Consider the following 15,264-nt stretch of genomic DNA (forward strand, 5'->3'; position numbering starts at 1 on the left):
GGATGTATCTGGTGTTTTTGAGGCCCCAATCCATTAAAACACCACATATTCTCACTAATCTTATGCTTTTGCATAGTTTTTTTTAGTTATGGACAAGAATTAGCTCATGCATTGCTGTCATGCCACTACATTCACATTTTTAGAAATGTATTTTACTCAGTGCATATCAGAAGGAAATATTGTAATTTTTATTCCACTAGATTTAAGTAATTTAAGTTTTATTTACCTATTAAAATGCAATTTCTGATGCTTAAGTATTATAGTAAATTAAAGAAATATTTTATTTTATTATGGATTACCATAGATTATAGTTTGACGTTAGCATCACCTGCATCAGATATAACATCAAGCACTGCTTACATGTGCTAGAAATGTAATTCCCCTGAAGGGAGCAGCCTCCTTTTTGGATATACTGTGGATATTTAAAGCGGCACTAATCAGTATCTTTGTATTAAAGCTGTGGTGGGCAACATTTCTTTTGGCATCAATGAGCAATAATTCCACAATAATTAATAATAATAATAATTTCTGCATATTGAAAATATCTGTGATAAAACTTTTGATTTACACACCTTCTCTAAACTATCCAAAAAAATCAGTAAATGCAGCTCCAAGAGCAATTTTCTAATCACCTGCTCTTTGATTTTGCCCTTGTGAATGGCAGTATGTACTATAATGTACTATTAATACTTCACTGTTATATTGATTACCCCTCTCCTCCTCATTTAAAGTGATAAATCCTGTTTGTTGTTGCTTTAGCTAATTGCCATTTAGGGAGGTCTGGGCTCATACACTCATTCTGTCAGTACAATTAGTGTTCCCTTAATCAGTTAAAGCCAAGGCTGTGCCCCCATTTGTAGTGCTAACGTTTTATTTTTATCCTTTTTCAAACTGGAAGCTCTTTCATCCCTGTGTGCAATGTAGCTTCTGCAAGAGAAGAAAAAAAGACTTGTACGGCAGAGGTATCAAAAGTTTTAGTGTCCGATATTTGTTGATAAAAGCACATGGCAACTGTGCACTGCTACAATAACACCATAATTCTGTGCGTCTGGTGCTGCCTCACTGAAGAGGAAGTCAAAGCAATATAGCTTCATGTGTGACCTCACATATGATACAGTGCAGCAGAGGGCTTGGGAGATTTATGTTCCACATCCTCTCGTTAAATAAGCAGAGGGCCCCCGAAACAACATCTGCAGGCAATCTTGACTAACCCTCCCACCAGCCTTGCCGTGCCAGCCGGGCCCCCGGTTCCCCCCGCCTCGTCACAGCATCAGGGGTCACGACCTCTGTGTAGAAAGTGTGGATATGGACCGTGGTGGAGAGGAGAACCGCAGATCATACAAGTCAGGGGTCAAGATAAAATTTCCATGCAGCTCCCAGGAAATGGATTAATCTATCTAATCAGGTCAGAGGTCACATATCGGTGGAAACACAGACCAGACTGGAAGTCGAATACAAACATCATGAAGTTGATTTTTAATATCATCCATTAAGATGGCCCTCCTCAAAGAAACAGAGTAAAAAAAAGTAAACAAACAAAAAGTTTGGGAAAAGGGACATATAAGCTGAGTTCTGTCTCCTGACATGTTTACTTTGAGACGCGTTCAATGTCAGGCTGTATTTCTTCATTTTTACTGGTTACAGATACATGACAGGGTGCAGGAACCCACATCATCACATGACAAGAATAGACGATACAGTGTTTAAGCTTACCACTGCTCTCCCTCAAGAGGAACACATGGAAATGTTTCAGTTCAACATGTACAGTTACTGTACATTTTAGAAGTTTTGAAAAAAGTTTACATTTTCTTTTTTTTGAAGTACAATGTTGGACCCTCATCAAGTGACCTCTTAAGGCAGTGTTTCGAAAACTGTTTGCATTTACTCTCATTTGGAAAAAAATAATGACTGTCGGAATGACTGTCCTAAAGTACAGCTTATATAGATGTTTTAGCATTTTAGGTCATAATTAAAGGTGATCAGAGCTGGCAAAAGTACACATGTTTTTTACTCAGAATTTCCCAGTTGGGGGACTAATAAAGAATTATCTTATTTTATCTTACTGATACTGGTTATTAATCTAGCACTTTAACGGTTCCAGTTATAGAGGAAAACCCCTGCAGCGGCTTGTTAGGGTTACGGCAAATGCTGGCTTAAAGATCTTGGGTAAACACGTCTTGTCCCCTGAGAGGTAAGAGTTTGTAACAACTTACAACCACCTACTTACTTCAAATTTAACTGAGCGAAGGGTGCAGGTAAATAAAATGTACTTGTACTTACTGAACATATTACGCCTTTTTGTACTTTCTCTTTCCTGTAATGTGTTATATCGCTTTATATGCCTATGACTGGAGGCATTATGGTTTCAGGTTGTCCATCCATTCGTATGCACACCATCCGTCACAACTGAATTATGCAACTAGTTTGCAACAGAATTTGGAGTGGGCCCTGAGCTTTAAAGAGACAGGACCATTGCAAACAGAGGTTGGATAAAGGAGCTCTGCTCTACATCTGATCAACTGATTTGTTGTTAGTTGGAGCTTCTTACGTGAGTGTATCAGGAATAGTGTCTCACATCATAGATCACCAATATTACAAGCGACCTTCATCAAACTGTGTCAGCCTCAGTGCCCCAAAAATATTCCTGTGACCATGTAGTATCATATTTCAGGGGTAAACTGCAACAATTTCCCAGAACTGAGAGCAAAAGAGGGGATTTGCAGTCAAAACCTGTGAGAATGTCTATAAAGGGTGTCTGGTGCTGCAGTCACCAGTAGATGGCGTAGTTCTGTTGGAAGACAGGAGGAGCTGCTCAGTTAGTCAGTACTCTGTGACTGTCGAACCTCTGCAGGTAAATCAGGTGGTGTTCTCCAACTCTCTCAGCTCCTATAGATTAAATATGAGAAAACATGCTTTGCGTGCTCCCAGAAAGTCTTTCGCTCACACACACGCTGAGTGTTTGCGACAGGATGCTGACTCCTGCTGATAAGGCTGTGAGCCACACATTAATACTGAGAGGCTGCTCTCCCCTCCACATGCTATGTGACTTCACTGTAACAAGTGTTTTCTTCCGCATTGCTGAATTTGAGGGCAGCATCCAGTCAGGCTGACGATGAGTCTTCTGTAAAGTAAAAATATGTCTTGAGCACTGAGCACTGCAAAAAAATACTGGAATATAGTTAACCAATCCTTTTAACTTTTAACTCAGTGTAAATATTCAAGTTTTATTTGTTCAAGTCAATTAAACTTAAAATCCATAATATTTATTATCAGAAAACTTCAGAACTTAAAACATGAGGTCTTCTAACTTGAAGTATTTTGACTTGAAATGATTGAAATGATGAGTTGATTGAATGTACTGTACAGAGTTCAATCAACTCATTAAAGCAAATCTCTAAAGAAACATGATCAGCATGTGGCAGACTTCCCAGCATGCATTGTTTGAGAGTTTAAACTCTTCTGAGACCCTCTTTTATTATTTTGTAGAAAAAATATATGATGAAAACTTAAACAGTCTTTAAGATAAGACGTGGTTGCTTGTTTTCAAAATAATGGAAACACTGGAAACCACTGGAAACCATACTAAAAGTGTTGAATTAAGGCCCTACTCTTTGCACTTAAACATTAATAAATTCACCAGGGGATGTTTCACAGACAATCTTTGTGCTGTTGCTGAAGCAGCTGCAGCTATAATATCTTTGTTTTAAATGAAAAACTAACTTTTCAAACTGAGAAAATGTCAAAAGAAATCAAATTTGTTTGTAATCTTTCTCAGTGTGACTGAAGAGTTTTTGGTTCAACTTAATATCTTAAGCTTAACGGACATGTTTTCTCAAGTACAACTGAATAAACAGTTTGTCGCACTAGAGAGGTTTAGTAACAGTTCAAATTTACCTCAGCTTGTCTTTTCAAATTCAGTCAACCTGTTTTTTTTTTTTGTTGTTTTTGTTTTGAGTAGCCAAGACCGAGAGAGAGAACAGTGTATTGTGTGTCTGTGAAGGGGAAGTCCACGTTGAGACATAACTTACTGACATGACATTTTCTTAAAACCACTTTCACTTTAGGCCAGAGTGACACAAAGGAAGCAGTATTTTCAGGTCAGTAACCCTCTTGACCGACAATTGAGTTTACTCTGAAAATACAGACCAAGAGAAGAGAAATGTGCCTCTAATGCCACGAGGTCACTGTGAGGACAACAGATTTCAATACCACAGTAAGATTACCTGTATAGATTATTAATAAATGGTTTATAATCATGTTGTAAACATTTTTATAAATCATTACTAAACAATTATAAACAAGTGATAACAAAGTTTTCATACATTGATATGGGTTCACTGTTTGGCAAGACCCAATTACTGCTTATTACTAATTAATCTCACTAATGAGTTAACATTTATAATGGGCAAAAGGGAGCCTTATTGTAAAATGTATAAACACATCACCATCTATTAATGAATTATGCTACATCAACACCTGTGATAATAATGAGAAAGGCTGCTGAAAATGTCCATGTAAATAATATTGCTGAACTGTTTGTGTATGAATCTGGTGATTTGTTAATTTAATATGGAAAATGAAACTTACTGAGCATTAAGATATGCCGTTACACAATAGTAACTTGTTAACAGATATATGCTGAAACTGACAGGTATAAATGCTGCTGATGTGGAGAACAAATTAAGCTAAGTAATCATTCAGATCTGAGTCTGGACAGTACAGAAAAAAGTGGGCTCACTATTTGGTAAGAAACAGGTCACTAGTGTCCTTTTTATCTAATGTGTTTAAACAGCTTATTCATGATTTATAAACTGTTGTAAAATGGTACCAGCTTTTATCACGTGGCTTTAGAAGATTTGATGAAGCCATATTTACAGAACACATTAAACTCCTATAAGGAACTTTTTAATCTCTTATGAAAAAAGTCTCAGTTTAATACTGACTGATTTAATCATCTATATGACCGCAATATGACCTATATACAGTATCTCACAAAAATGAGTACACCCCTCACATTTCTGCACATATTTAATTATATCTTTTCATGGGACAGCACTGAAGAAATGACACTTTGATACAATGTAAAGTAGTCAGTGTACAGCTTGTATAACAGTGTAAATTTACTGTCCCCTCAAAATAACTCGACACACAGCCATTAATGTGTAAACCACTGGCAACAAAAGTGAGTACACCCCCAGGTGAAAATGTTGAAATTGGGCCAAAAGTGTCAATATTTTGTGTGGCCACCATTATTTTCCAGCACTGCCTTAACCCTCTTGGTCATGAAGTTCACCAGAGCGTCACAGGTTGCCACAGGAATCCTCTTCCACTCCTCCATGATGACATCACGGGGCTGATGGATGTTAGAGACCTTTAGCTCCTCCACCTTCTGTTTGAAGATGCCCCACAGATGCTCAGTAAGGTTTAGGTCTGGAGACATGCTTGGCCAGTCCATCACCTTTACCCTCAGCTTCTTTAGCAAGGCAGTGGTCGTCTTGGAGGTGTGTTTGGGGTCATTAACATGGTGGAATACTGCCCTGCGGCCCAGTTTCTGAAGGGAGGGGATCCTGCTCTGCTTCAGTATGTCACAATACATGTTTGCATTCATGGTTCCCTCAATGAACTGTAGCTCCCCAGGACTCACGCAGCCCCAACCATGACACTCCCACCACCATGCTTGACTGTAGGCAAGACACACTTGTCTTTGTACTCCTCACCCGGTTGCTGCCACACTCACTTGAACCAAATAAGTTTATCTTGGTCTCATCAGACCACAGGACATGGTTCCAGTAATCCATGTCCTTAGTCTGCTTGTCTTTAGCTGTTTGCAGGCTTTCACGTTCATCATCTTTAGAAGAGGCTTCCTTCTGTGATGACAGCCATGCAGACCAATATGATGCAGTGTGCGGCGTATGATCTGAGCACTGACAGGCTGACCCCCCACCCCTTCAACCTCTGCAGCAATGCTGGCAGCACTCATACGTATATTTTCCAAAGACAACCTCTGGATATGACACTGAGCACGTGCACTCATCTTCTTTGGTCAACCATGGCGAGGCCTGTTCTGAGTGGAACCTGTCCTGTTCAACCGCTGTATGGTCTTGTCCACCGTGCTGTAGCTCAGTTTTGGGGTGTTGCCAATCTTCTTATAGCCAAGGCCATCTTTATGTAGAGCAACAATTCTTTTTTTGCAGACCTATAATCTTTTGTTGAGATAATTTACTTTTTTTCCCCCAATTCTTCTTAATTTACTTGAATATTTGCGTTTTAGACCCCCCAAAGTATTTTAAAAATGTATTCAACAATTTTTGAATAACAATTTGTTTTGTTTATAAAACTTGAAGATTCAAGTTTATCTAAATAAGAAAAGTAAATTATCTCAAGAAAACATTTGTTGGTACAGTTTGAGTTGGGCTCAAAACTAAAAGAAAAAAAAAAAAGTATTACATCAGTCAATCAAAAAGAGGATTTTCACTGGGATCATTTCATTTATGAGGCCATATTTTGTGGGTATTGCTGTGGAAATGCTACCACTTTTGTCCACAGGGGCCTCTAAAATTAACAAAACATTAAAGTTTTGTAGTAGCTGTAAAACAAGCAGAATCCACATTTTATTTTATGCATGGACAAGAACTGAAACTCTGTGTTATGAGTGGTCTTTGTTGACATGGAGATATTTTTAATACATGTCTAAAATCTTCCTAACACATTTATCTTTCGCTGTTTTCACATAACCACACAAAAGTGGAAAAACAATGTGTCAATAGCCAGACAAAAAGAAACAGGAGGAGATTTTTAGATTTTTTCATGTTGCATTTTGTGGTTGTGGTGGAAACGCTACCGCTTTTGTCCACAGGGGCCTCCAAAATCAACAAAATAAGACAGTTCCCCATAGTAGCTTTAAAAAAAACCCTCTCTGGATTGAAAGTAATTTTGGTTACACCATAATATTTTCTGCAGATGTTGAGTGAGCCGTCCTGAGTGGTTACTTTTCCAGCCGACCAAGTGGAAAAATCATCAGAATCCATGTTACCTGATAGGCTTTTTCAAAAAATGTGCTGTAATTTGGAACTTTTTCGGGAAATTAAATTACACGCGGAGCGACGGTTGTTCATTTGCATGTCTGCTGCCACCTGAAAAAACAACTCAAACAGGCTGGAACCTTTATTCATCAGTGATGTGGAGGTGAGATCAAATCACACTGTTCACTGTGACACGAGGATCGAGATAAAGTCACTCTCGGGCACGGCCGGCACAGATGCGCATCTGCAGTGCACGCGCAGCTTGAAGCAACAGGCGGTAAAGCGCACAGGGAAGAGAGCCCGTGCTGGAAATTAACGCTAAAAATATCTCCGCTACAGCTCCACAGGACACTCCTTGTATCTATAACTTGTTATTTAGTCAGATTGGACAGCAGCATGCACTGGCCGGGCGCGTGGATACCTTTACGCGCGGCGGCAGTTGTGTAAATATGTTGCGAAGAGGTTGATGCAAGAGGAAAGAGGGCGGTCAGAGAGTGACGGTAAACAACGTGCTCTGCTCTGGCAGCGCTTTCACTCAGACAGCGTCTCACACGTGTGGTGTATTGTTCGTCCAGGGCACAGCAACCGCAACAGGACACGCATGCTTGAAAAGACCTCCGCGCACTTGATGCCCGCTCTGGTGATGCCATGCCCCGGAACCACAGCGGAGACGAAGGCGGCGGTGGCACCGGGCTCTGGATGAGGACGTCGCCGGGGCACCGTAACGAAGGCTACGGCTTGAAGGATGTGGAGTCCGGCCGAAGGATGATGAACAACGCGGGAGACGGTTTGCTGTCAGCCTCCACCGCAGCAGGTGCTGCCGGCGAGAGCTTGAGGGGGAAGCAGGGAGCCCGGCTCAGCCTGCTGGGGAAGCCGCTCATATACAGCGCGCAGAGCGGCCGGAGGAACGTGCGCTACCGGCGGCTCCAAAACTACCTGTACAATGTGCTGGAGAGACCGAGAGCCTGGGCGTTCATCTACCATGCCTTCGTGTGAGTCTATTTCTATGATTTGAATGTAGGATAACGTGTAGTAAAGAGCTGAAGTTGCACACCTGTTGATGCTGCTCCACCCTCACTGCAGGAGCACGTTTCACAAATTCAGCTCAGAATGGCACAAATACAGACTGGCACAACATTGGTTTTTCTGACAGGAGCACACTATGCTGCCTGCTGCTTGAACCTTACATCAGCGGTTTTAAAACTGGGGTTTGGTGACCAGCAGGGTCCCTGATTGGTTGTAGGGAGTCCCTAGCAATGGAGGAATACAATAGTTTAACTTTTTATCATATTTTTTGGAAGTTGTAACAACAAGAAAATAAATAGTATTGTTGCTGTTTTGATTTATTGTGATCTATAGTAACAACTATAAGAAACTTAAGAAAAAATCGGTTCAAATTTGGGGTCCGCCATGCTGTAATGTGCATCTGCATGTGGGGGTTGCTGACATGAAGGAGTTTGGGAACCTCTGCCTTACATATTTTTACATATCACTTATATGATGGCTGATATACTGTATAACATTCGATAAAACAGTGGGTGTTGTCAGGAATGCATCGGCTCATCTTTTAAAAATACACCACAGAGTAAGTACCTCTTTATCTTCACCAGGGCCAGTTTCACAGCTTGCAATGAAAATCCCCTCCCTGCAGTCTGAATTAACCCATTGAAATACATATACAGGTATATCATACAGAGGCTCACTGTAACCAACTTCATACATTATTTTCATTGTAAATGAGTATAACAGACTGTTCAACGGAGCTTAAAATGTAGCATTGAATATGCTAGTACAGTTTTCACTAAATAGGAATATGTAATAGTAAACCTCAAAGATGATTTTTTTTTTTTTTCATTGACGAGTTTCACATCTATACTGTTAAAAACAGAACTCGGGGTGTGCTGTCTCCTGAGGGTCAAGAATCAAGAACATCTTCAGCCTTCCTGTCTGCTCTCGGTCATTCTCGGCTTTCCAACCAGCTGCATTTGATTTCCCGCGTGTGACTGTTGTTGTGGCATCATGACTGTTTCTGAGCGGAAGGAAGTTGAGACACATGCTGACTGTAGAGCACCATCTTTTTTTGGCATGTGGGTGGGGTATGTGTGTGTCTAAGCACTGGAAGGAGTGGTGAGCTGCTTCAGATATTGAACTTGATCCAAGCCACTCATGAAACAGTTCACTTTTATTTTTAAATCATCCTTCAGTTAGTTTGTGTATCAAATTGTGCACAGGACAACACCACAGGATCCCTGCTGGGGGAGTTCATGTGCCTGTTATGTGTGCTCTGTCCAGTGATGTTAAGTGGGGACAATTTTGAAGTTGACTTTTTTAATTTTAGAAATTACATCAAGTAAGTCTTACCACTGTTTCAAAACTTGCGGCTTTTTTTACAGGCAATATCGCACCATAGGCCCATAAAGTGGCACAGCAGTGGCACTGGAAGGTTGGTGATGTAAGGACTGCCCTCAGTGCTGCTGACTGCTGCTGTTGCAATAAACTAAACGCACTAGCAGGTCAAGAACATTTAGTGCTACTCTGAGCTTCTTTTTATTTTCTCTGTGCTGTTTGCTCCCTCGAGTATTTTGTTCTCAGGGTGGTACATCTTTTTTAGAAACCCTCTCTCATCCCATGTCTTCAAATACCAACATCTTTGTCACACCCTCCTGCGTCTCATGCTCATGTACAAGATAATCATCAGCATCTGCATGCCACTGAACCAGAGAGCCTTTTTAATTTGTGGTTAATGATGTGAGACAGCCACAGTTTGATTATGTTTAGGCACCAAAACTACTCGGTTGGTTTTAAGAAAATATTATGATTTGGGTTAAAATACACACTTTCCACTGAATATGTCATATGATGTAAGTGAAGTTAAGTCACAATGTTTCCATTTTTATTTTGTAGTTTTTGCCTACTGTCTTGTTTATGGTATCACCTCCTGTCTTTTTCTTTTATCCCTCCTTTTTTGATCGCTGATTATTTTCACTTGCTCCGCCTGTGTCTTGTTATCCTGCCTCTCTTTAGTGTATTTAGTCTTGTCTGTCACGCCTTGGGTACCAGTTCATCTTCATTTGACGTTAAGCTAGTTTGTGTTTCCCTGAGTGTTTTGTCTGGATTTATCCCTCATTGTTGGACTGTATTTGGATCTATTTACCTTTAGACTTTTGTACCTGTTTGCACCCTCAGTTTTAGCGTAAGCGCTTTGTTATTGACTGTTGGTCCTGGGTTACAGAATGTGCAGAGCATTGGTATTTGACGACCTGGGAATTAGGACAGGCCATTTTTATCAGTTTGAGTTACTGAATGGGGCAAATCCTGTTCAAACTAGCTAGCTTTCTAAAATTCAGTTAACAAGCTTGTTAGCTCCTTCGCTAAGGAGACAATACGTTTATTCAGTTTATTAACACTACATATTTGAACCAAAGCTATCTCAAAACCATGTGTCTTAAAGTGCACAATATGTAGGTTCTGCTGCCATCAAAACAATCAAAACAACAACAAAAGATGTAGTTTGATTATGTGAAGTAGCATTGGGTCATGGGAGTTGTCTTCTTTGTAAGTCATGTTCACAGATGAGGTGATGTGTTCAAGTTTTATTCACTTTATGTTTACTTTTGCCAACTTCCTCCCTTCTGACTTATTCGTTATATCCTGTGTTTTCTGGGTGTTATAATAACTAGCAGCAAACCTTGTTGGAAGCATTTTGGATAAAGCAAGTACTCAACAAATATATAACCTACAGTTTTTAGACATTTTAATGTAGCATTGTTACATATTAAAGCTTTAATGGAGCAGCTTATACTCTAAATGTAAGTGGCACAACACAGCTGTGATAGTGTCCTCCACACTGGACTCTCTGATTTCCTGCTACCGACAGGTCAGCACATTCAGCATTGGTCAATGTTGAAAATTTGCTTGTCAAAGTTCATGGGGATATGGGCAGATTTACTCAGCCCCCGCTGGTGAATCTGCTGATTGCAGTGACTCCGATGTTTTAAATGCTTGAGTGTGTGGAACGTGTGGCTGGGCCTTAACTCCAACGAGCCCTTCCAATCAGACCAGTTGGAAGGCTACATGACCTGGATATGCTAAATTCAGGATCCACCATTTTGTTTTACATCCAAGATATCTGTCTGATATACAACCCTTTCTCTCAACTGCTGTGCATCATGGGCAAAATCTAGAGCTGTACTAGCCTACATTCAGAAACAGTCATTTACAGTGTCTTGTGATTGAGAATATCCTTTAAATTAACCTTTTACACCATGTCTTATTGATTGTTAAGCAGATGTATAGTATTTTCTGTCTATCTACTATAGTGTCATAACGAGCATTACATTTATTGTGGGGCGAAGTGTTCATCAATTCAGCCCTTGTTCATTATGAGTCCTGTCCAGACTTTATGAGCAGAAGAGTAATGATGTAATGATGTCACTGTGTGACCACCATGGGGGTCATCCAGCTCAATGATGACCATCCATATCCTCTTTTATTGGGGCCATAACTTAAGAGAGACACCACCGGATTTCTGGTTTTTAAGCCTACACTTTTGCTAAAATGTTGACTCAAAAATACAAATTTACATATCTGTGAAAGTGTTGACTCACGTACACCCACAAGGATCCTTGGACTTGCACTCTTTTCTCTTCACATGAGCGCTTATGAACGTTAGGAACGCATGGTTGGGTGGCTGGGAAGTTGGTGAATGATTTTCTTTCATCCCTGTGGCAGCGAGCTTGAACGGGTGTAATGGAGGGACTGAACTCCCACTCAGCTCTTTGTTGTCTCTCCTGTGATGATGTATGCTGCTTTGATGGTTAGTGGCCTTAACAGTTGCACTGGTCCGCTGATATGACAGTTGTTACAGTTAAGAGCATCACTGTCACAGTTTTTATCGCAGACTCAGGAGAATATTTATCAATATTTGTTTAAAGCAGAGTTCTGTAAATTGAGCTGTTATTCAACAGCAGCTGTGGTTTAAGAGCCAGTTTGCACAGAGGAAGTAACGAACAGTAAAGGACTAGTCCAAGCCCTTTGATGTCCCAGGATGAAACTTTTCTTTGGGGCACCCTTCACATTTTAACCACCCAGTCATTTGGTGAAAAAGGTGGTTAAATTTGTGTAACATAATTTATGAAGCCTTGCATGTTGGAGCAAAGTGTGTTACCCTGGTTATTAGGGTTATTCCGATACAGATACCAGTATGATAAATGCCTCCGATACAGCCTGAAATGCTGAATTGAGGCCAACACATCGTCATACCTACACAACACAATAAGTTGATTACTAATTGCTCCCAAAACAACATATATAACCAGTAGAGAGAATCAACAGCGGTGCCGTAACAATGATGCAAGTCACTTAACTCATTGGACATTACAGATTACAGTGTGAAATGGTCGCATTTCGGTTAGGTTTTGGCATTAAAACCACTGGGTTAGGTTTAGGAATACATGCACTGGGTTAAATAACTATGTTGTGTGACAGAAGCGACGTCACTCACGCAATAGAAGTGACGCCATGAAAGTGACACAACAAAAGTGACGCAATGGAAGTCATGTCATCTTTTGCAGGTGAGGATTGGTTGGTATCGGCAGATACTGGGGTCTATGCACCCATCTGATATAATGTAATTATTTCGCCAGATCCTTTTAACCTGAGCCAGGCAATCGTATCACATCCATACAGGACTTGTAACACACAGCTGTTAAAATAATTCAGTAATAATGTATATTTTTTTAATGTACTGTACTGTATTTTTTAATCTATCGGTCCTCAGTATCGGCTGATACACAAAGTTCAGGTATCAGAATCTGTATCTGGAAGGAAAAATTGGCATCACAATATCTCTACAATGTTTAACTTGTTTAGGCCACCCACTTTACATGTAAACTTGAATGCAGTCCCTAAACGCACGACAGATATCTGACATCAGAATGTCCCTGAGGCAAACAGCAGATTTGCATCATCTCAGAGGGAATATGTGGTCTTCTTTCCCACTGTGATGTAAATTTACATGTGTTATAAGAATTATGGTTGTTGTAAATCATGAGTGGCTGGCTGACAATTAGTAAGATAAATTCAATGCAGTGCAATAAAAGGTGTAAAAGTTCTGGGTTTATTGATTACAGAATGAAAAACTTTACATTCTTTCAAATATTATGTAGCATTGATCTACAGAGTTGTGCAGAGTTGTGTTTCTGGCAACCTGATGACTGGAAATCCTTTTCACTTTATTTTATATACTCTGTCTACAGTGTCAGTGAGACAGCTCAGATAAAGCCCAGATTGTCTGCCTACTGTTTGGTGCTGAGCAGGTAGTGAACACAGCAACTATCTGTGAACATAGCGGAGGACTTAACAGTGAAAGAGCCAGATATTTCCCTCAGGAGTTGGTAGAGACCAAAAACAGAGCTAAAAGGAGGTTAACTTTAAATTAAATTTATCAGATGACTCTGAATTAATACAAGTCTGCCGTGTAGAGGCAGCTGTTTGCAAACATGTTTGTCATATCAACTTTAGGGTTGTTCTGATGCATACAGCCTAAAACGCTAAATCCGCTATAGGCATGCACGCAAGTCAGTACACAGATCTGATATCACATAATGTATAGCCCCAAAACCAGACCCTGCCATAACCAAGCATATCCCATATAGTTGAACAATGTTCACAATAAACAAACAATGTATACAAATCTCGGGAGAGTTTCACAAATCTAGGGTTGCCTTCTAGACTCAACTGTTGAAACTATCAAACTGTTTTCAGAATGTTTTCAGAAACGTATTTTTTGTGCATTGTTTAGCTGTAATGTGATGTTTTGGAAATGGATGCAGGGGAAGACTGAGAGGGACTAGGGATGCACTGATTGACTGGCCGGAGACCGGAACCGGCCGGTTTTCTGCATGACCAGCCCTGACTGGTGACTAGCTGGTCAGCGTCACATATCCAAATCTGTGCCCGTCATTGTCACACACATGTTTTGCATGATGGTCACATCATGCATGCAGCAGACAAACTGACCATGATATCACACCCACCACAGCACTGATCACAGCTACACACACTCAGACACATGCTTGCATGAAGTTGGTGTGTGACAGATTCCAAGAACAGGATAAGGAGAAGACAAACAGTCTGCAACGAGAAAGAGCAGTCGACAATGTCGCAGAACAGCTGAAAACTCTCTAGTTCTTCATGCTAATGTTAGCCAGCAGCAGACTGCTGTTCACAGAAGGACAGTTAAAATCTCACCTCCTGTTCTGGCTGAAGAATAAACAACCTGCGTTGCATCCTGTGAAATCCCGCAAGATTCCATGATCTCACGAGATTGCGTTCCCCCTATTCACAATCTTAACATAAAACTATAATAAACCCTGGCTGTAACCTGGAGGACTTTGGAGAAAATGTAAAATAGTATTTAATGAATATTTAATAGTCAGTGTTTTATTATGAACATCCAATTTAATTTTTACAAGAAATGTTGCAAAAATGTTTGTGAATGCTTTCAATTATAGTTCTTAGAAAGACTGAAAATCGGAATCTTCCAAAATCGGTGCATCTCTAGAGAAAACTGAATAGTAACGGCAGTGTGACATCATTGTCTGCTCAGGAAGCCATAACTCCACTATGTTTATCTTTACAGATATAACAAATAGTTGTTTGCTGACCTCTAATGCGGTCAAATGTTGCATTAAGCACCTTTAATAAGGTGTTAATACGTCAGTGTTGTGTTTCCCTGCCCCCAAGAAGAAAATCAATTCATGCAGCTTCACTGTAATCCATATATACTCTAAGTCTGTGGTGAGAATGCAATATTGGGTCATTTTTTTTCCTTGTGCTTGTCTGTGTGTGTGTGTGCACAAGCTTCCTCCTTTGGAAGTGTTTTTGATACTAATTTGGCCAAACTATTCTGCTTGAGCAGTTAAATCACTGTTTGGATAACTCACAGAAGTTCAATTTCACTATCCACTGCTTTCAGGTGGCAGTAAAAAAGAAAAAAAAACCTCTTTTCCTTATCTGACTTGTCTGAGCTGACACATTAGAAACAGGTCAGAGGACCAAATACGCTTACAAGCCTGCCCTCGCAGCCTTCAGTTATCCTCTGTCTGACATGCCCACATGGCACATCCTCACTGGAACTGATGCTCAGAGTGATATTTCACCTTCAACTGTGTTCCACTTTCTAACACACATGCCTCCAGGTGACATGACTTCTTGAAAATTGTAGCACAAAGAAGTAACG

At 40.2% G+C, this 15,264-nt stretch overlaps 1 protein-coding gene across 2 annotated transcripts in view; it reads left to right on the forward strand.

The window, feature by feature from the left end:
• The first annotated feature begins 7,284 nt into the window (after window positions 1-7,284).
• LOC146330245 (potassium voltage-gated channel subfamily KQT member 5-like) overlaps window positions 7,285-15,264 on the forward strand; it is a 154,418-nt gene continuing 146,438 nt past the window's right edge. For both annotated transcript variants that reach the window (XM_084715764.1, XM_084715765.1), the window contains exon 1: window positions 7,285-8,014. In XM_084715764.1, coding sequence (XP_084571890.1) covers window positions 7,671-8,014 — 344 coding nt within the window. In that variant the 5' untranslated portion in view covers window positions 7,285-7,670. The remainder of the gene's footprint in view (window positions 8,015-15,264) is intronic.

The sequence above is a fragment of the Lutjanus erythropterus genome, chromosome 3, assembly GCF_056507025.1.
Source record: "Lutjanus erythropterus isolate fLutEry1 chromosome 3, fLutEry1.hap2, whole genome shotgun sequence".
Taxonomy (NCBI): Eukaryota; Metazoa; Chordata; class Actinopteri; order Lutjaniformes; family Lutjanidae; genus Lutjanus; species Lutjanus erythropterus.